Below are 4,856 nucleotides of genomic sequence, written 5' to 3'. Positions count from 1 at the left end.
AGTAAATAATTTACCAACAAATTTTCCAATAGATGATTTCTTTGAAAACTATATAAAAAATAAAATAATTAGCAATAAAAAAAGTTTATTGGTAAAATTTTTAAATAAAACTAGAAAATATTAAAAAAGATGCCAATGGAAAAATAATGTTGATAATTTTTTGAAAAAAAAATTATTAATTATTTTCCTACTAAAAAATTCCTTGTTAATTTTAAGAAAAGTACAAGTATCAATTAAAATATTTAATTTCTCCCTGAAATTTTCAAATTCCACCTTTGAAAATTCACATTCTCACATTTCATTTCCCTTTGTAAAATTTCAAAATCCATAACCTCATCTCACCATCTCCTCTTCCTCTCTATATTCAAGCCCTTTTTTGGTACAAATATCTCGTATCACAATAGATTACCTATGACCAATACTGCAACTATCTTGTGTTTGACACCAATCTCAACCCCTCAAAACACAACTATTCAAAATACTATACTAGTAAATCGACCTTTGCAATTATTTATAAACAAAAGTTTCCAAATGCATAATTTATTAAAAAAAAAAATGCAGCAGGCCTATGATGTGGATACATAGTTTACAAATTATTTTTTTTTCTCACAAAAGATGTGGGAATCCCAAAAGCATAAACTATATGAACTAACAAGATGAAACATACAACAATTGACAATGTATGGCTCAACTTGGTATATCAACGGGCTTCAATGCTGCTCAACGCAACTACTATCTAATAAGAAAAATGGTGATAAAATATACGAGCTTGTGACTCAAAGAGCAAGTGTGTATATATATATATATTCCATTTATGCCAATTTTTCTAAAAATTGGTATATAATAAAGGTATCCTTTTATAGTGCTATAAGCTAAATTCTGTAATATGAAAACTGATAAGCTGTAACTTACTAAAAATCACACCAAAATGGTACCCAAAATAATCTTATACACGTGACGATTGATATCGATATACATAACAAAGTTATTAAATTCTATAATGCTGAACTACTATAATTGTATAATTCTAAAATTCTAGTCTTATGTGCGCAGAGTTGTCCAAAGACTATATTATGGTCATATACTATGGAAACACATTTACATCAAGTGCAAAGTGGGTAGAATAAACCATATAGGGTCATATACTTAAGGATCTCAATGAGCTAAGTTGAAACTCGAGGCTTGAGTAAAATTATACGAGCTTTTTTTTCAGGCCGGAGCCGAGCCGAGCCGAGCTTTTGGTCGGCCAAAAAATTTATGCTTGACTCGAGCCTTTTCGAGCTGAGCTGGGCATGCTCTTTTTTTAAGTCAATTATTTCCTTTTAAAAGGTAGCATTTGCTGCCTTAAAAAGCAATCGAGTGTTGCATTTTGTCGCTTTTCCTTTTCTTAAGCCTCGTGAGCCTAATCCGATGAGTCACATGGTCTAGCTCGAGCTCGACCTGTCTTCCCAAAATGGGGCTCGATCTGAGCTTCGAGCCAGGCCGATTCGAGGATTTTTCGAATCGAGTCACAGGCTGCTCGAGCCGAAGAACCGAATTACCATCACTACATATACTATGAAAATACATTAACACAAGTGTAGACTAGGGTAAAATCACCTGGGTACTTTATGGTGGTTTTAAAAATAACTTTTCATAAGCTGAAATATGTAATGCGGATATAACATGTTATGAAAATGATTTAACTGTATTGAGTTTAACTTTAAAAAGAAGTGACTTTAAGATCCACTTATTTTGAAAATCATGCTATTAAACCAACTATATAAAATAATAAACTTTAATTTTAATGAATAATTATTTCTTAAAAATAAATTCCAGTTACATAATACTAGCTATAGCCTAGGATGGTCTGTTGGCTTTTCTAATCTCCTTATCACCCCTTCCTCCTTCTTCCTTTCTTTTTCTTTTCTTTCCTTTCTTCTTTTCCTTTTTTTTTCCCTTTTCTTTTTCTGTCTTTCTGCTTCTTTCTATTCGTTTTTATATGTATATCTGTGTCCAAATGAAAGGAAAAGGAATATTTGTTTAATAATTAATGGCACTAACTTATAATTGAAAAACGAGTCCTCCAACCTTCATATAAAACCACATTAAATTCTTATCTTTCACTACTATACAAGTAGATCCCCAAAATTAAATTTTATTCATCTTAAACCCTCAATATTTTTCATAATAAATTATGCCACAATAAAATAATTTATTTCATTTTAGTCCCTACTTGACTTTGACTTTTACAATTCAACTTTTGATTTTTGACTAGAAAATTTGGATTATAACAATCTTACCTCCTTTAAAGAATTTCGTCCTCGAAATTCAACTCGCAACTGACTTGGCATTGAATAGGTGAGGATATTGAGCACGCATCTAATCCTCATTCTCTCATATAGCCTCTTCTACTGCCTGATTCTTCCAAAGGACCTTTACAAGTGAAACTGTCTTATGTTGCTGAATTTGCACCTTTTTGTCTATAATTCTCACTGGCTCTTCTATATAAGTCAAAATTTCCTTCAAGTGAACTGGCTAAGACTCTAGAACATGAAAAGGATTTGTAATGTACTTACGGAGCATGGAGACATGAAAAGTATCATAGATCCTGGAAATTTAGTTGGCAAATCCAATCGACATGCAACTGGACCAATTCACTCAGTAATCTCATAGGGTCCAATGTATCGTGGACTTAACTTTCCTTACTAGCCAAACCTCAAAACCCTTTTCCAGGATGACGATTTTAGAAATACTTTATCTCCAACTGCGAGTTCAAGATCTTTCCTGAGCCGAGCTACATAACTTTTTATCTATCATGTGTTGCTTTCAACTTTTCTCTAACCAATTTCACATTTTTTGAAGTAATTTGAACCAATTCAGGCCTACTAAATTTCTCTTACTAGCTTCATCTCAACAACTTGGTGTTCTGCACTTTCTACCATATAAACTTTCTACAATTAAGTGACTTTAATGGGTAAAAACCTGGCAGTTTTTGGTCAAATGATCTACAATAATCCAAACTCCATCATGACCATTCTAAGTACGAAAAAGACCAAATAAAAAGTCCATATTAATGTACTCTCATTTCCAATCTAGATTAGGCAATGACTATAAAAGTCCTGTTGTTTTCTACGAACTGGATTAACTTGCTGAAATATAGGACATTTTAATACAAAATTTGCTATCTCTCTCTTCATACCAATCCACCAGTAATGATTTTTCAATGTGTGATACATTTTAATACTGCCTAGATGCATAGCATAAATAGAACTATTTGCCTCTTCCAAAATCTCTTTTTTCAACTCTAGAATATCTAGAATACATAATCTATTATCCATAGCCAACATACAATTATCTCTAATCACATAATCCGTTCGTAACCCAGCACTAACTTCTGCTTTCAGTATTCTCAATGTTAGGTCTTGAGATTGAGCTTCTCTAACCTTATCGATCAAATGAGGCCTCACCTAGAAATGAGCTAATACTGCCCTTGAAGTAGTAACTGGCAACTAAGTATGCAACTTTCTGAGCTCACAAATCAAAGATATATTTACTGCACTAGAGGAAAAGGAGAACTAATCTTTCTACTGAGAGCATTTGCAACTATATTAGCTTTCTCGGATGGTAGTCAATCTTACAATCATAATTCTTTATCAACTTCAGCCATCTTCTTTGCCTTAGATTCAGTTCCTACTAATTAAAGATATACTACAGAATTTTATGATTGGTAAATATTTGACACGTCTCACCATAAAGGTAGTGCCTCCAAATCTTTAATGCCAACACCACTGTAGCTAACTCCAAATCATGAGTTGGGTGGTTTAACTCATGCTTCTTCAATTGTCTAGAAGCATAAGCTATAACTTTTCCATTCTACATTAGAACACAGCACAATCCTTAGCATGAAATATCACTATAAATTACAAACTCTTCACCCAGAGATGGAAGAGTAAGTATAGTAACAGAAATTAACCTTTTCTTTAACTTTTGAAAACTCTTTTCACCTTCAGTCCACACAAAATTGGTGTTCTTTCAAGTTAAACTATTTATTAGAAGAGCAATTTTGGAAAAATCCTCTACGAATCATCGATAATAACCTGCTAGCCCAAGAAAACTTCATACTTCTGTAAGATTGGTAGGGCGTTTCCATTTCATTACGGCCTCAATTTTTTGAGGATCTGTATAAATGCCTTCTGCTTATATAACGTGACCCAGAAACACAACTCTATCAACCAAAACTCATATTTGTCGAACTTATCATGCAACTGCTTATCTCGCAAAGTATGCAAAATAATCCTCAAGTGCTTAGCATGTTCATCACTACTGTTAGAATAAACCAATATATCATCAATAAAAACAGTCACAAATTTGTCTAACTATGGTTGAAGCACCTTATTCATCAGATCCATAAATGTAGTTGGGGCATTAGTTAACTCAAATGGCATCATTAGAAACTCATATTGGCCATACCATGACATAAAAATAGTTTTTGCACATCAACCTCCCTAATTTTGAGCTGATGATAACCTAAATGGAAATCAATCTTTAAAAAAACTTTAGCACCTCGAAGTAGGTCAAACAAATCATTGGTAAATAGCCAATTTTACTTGGGATTTGTTCCTTCTTTCATAGGGTAAATCAAGCTCGCATCTTCTCAACTTATTGTTAGATATTTCATTGAACTGTAAGCAACAAAGAGAGAGTAAACCTCTTTTTACCGGACTCACAGCCTCTGCTCCATAAGCCATGGAGAAAAGAGTTTTTCCTTTTACAGTCGTACAATAGTCCATATAGCCTATAGAACTCGTGTTAGCTCATCAACCCATTTAGAGGCATCCAACTTCCTTTTAAGGGTGTACTTGATGGTTTTATCG

The 4,856-nt window shown here is 33.0% G+C and overlaps 1 protein-coding gene across 1 annotated transcript; it reads right to left on the bottom strand.

The window, feature by feature from the left end:
• Positions 1-2,376: 2,376 nt before the first annotated feature.
• LOC111377625 lies at positions 2,377-4,427 on the bottom strand. The gene is made up of 6 exons (XM_023000750.1): positions 4,374-4,427; positions 3,732-3,855; positions 3,641-3,672; positions 3,156-3,449; positions 2,883-2,933; positions 2,377-2,517 (listed from the first exon to the last, which is right to left on the bottom strand). Exons 1-6 carry the CDS (start codon positions 4,425-4,427, stop codon positions 2,377-2,379), a joined length of 696 nt encoding a protein of 231 aa, XP_022856518.1.
• Positions 4,428-4,856: the final 429 nt, after the last annotated feature.

This window comes from Olea europaea, unplaced genomic scaffold (assembly GCF_002742605.1).
Source record: "Olea europaea var. sylvestris unplaced genomic scaffold, O_europaea_v1 scaffold1690, whole genome shotgun sequence".
NCBI lineage: Eukaryota > Viridiplantae > Streptophyta > Magnoliopsida > Lamiales > Oleaceae > Olea > Olea europaea.
This window is presented reverse-complemented; position numbering and strand designations above follow the sequence as displayed.

What these genes read in the sequence shown, in the direction of transcription:
- LOC111377625 (XM_023000750.1), bottom strand. Translation starts at nt 4,427, where the DNA reads ATGCCATTTGAGTTAACTAATGCCCCAACTACATTTATGGATCTGATG. An exon ending in TTATGGATCTGATGAATAAG is followed by an intron (nt 3,856 to 4,373) that starts GTGCTTCAACCA and finishes GTTCTAATGTAG; the next exon opens with AATGGAAAAGTTATAGCTTA. An exon ending in AGGCAAAGAAGATGGCTGAA is followed by an intron (nt 3,450 to 3,640) that starts GTTGATAAAGAA and finishes GCTCATTTCTAG; the next exon opens with GTGAGGCCTCATTTGATCGA.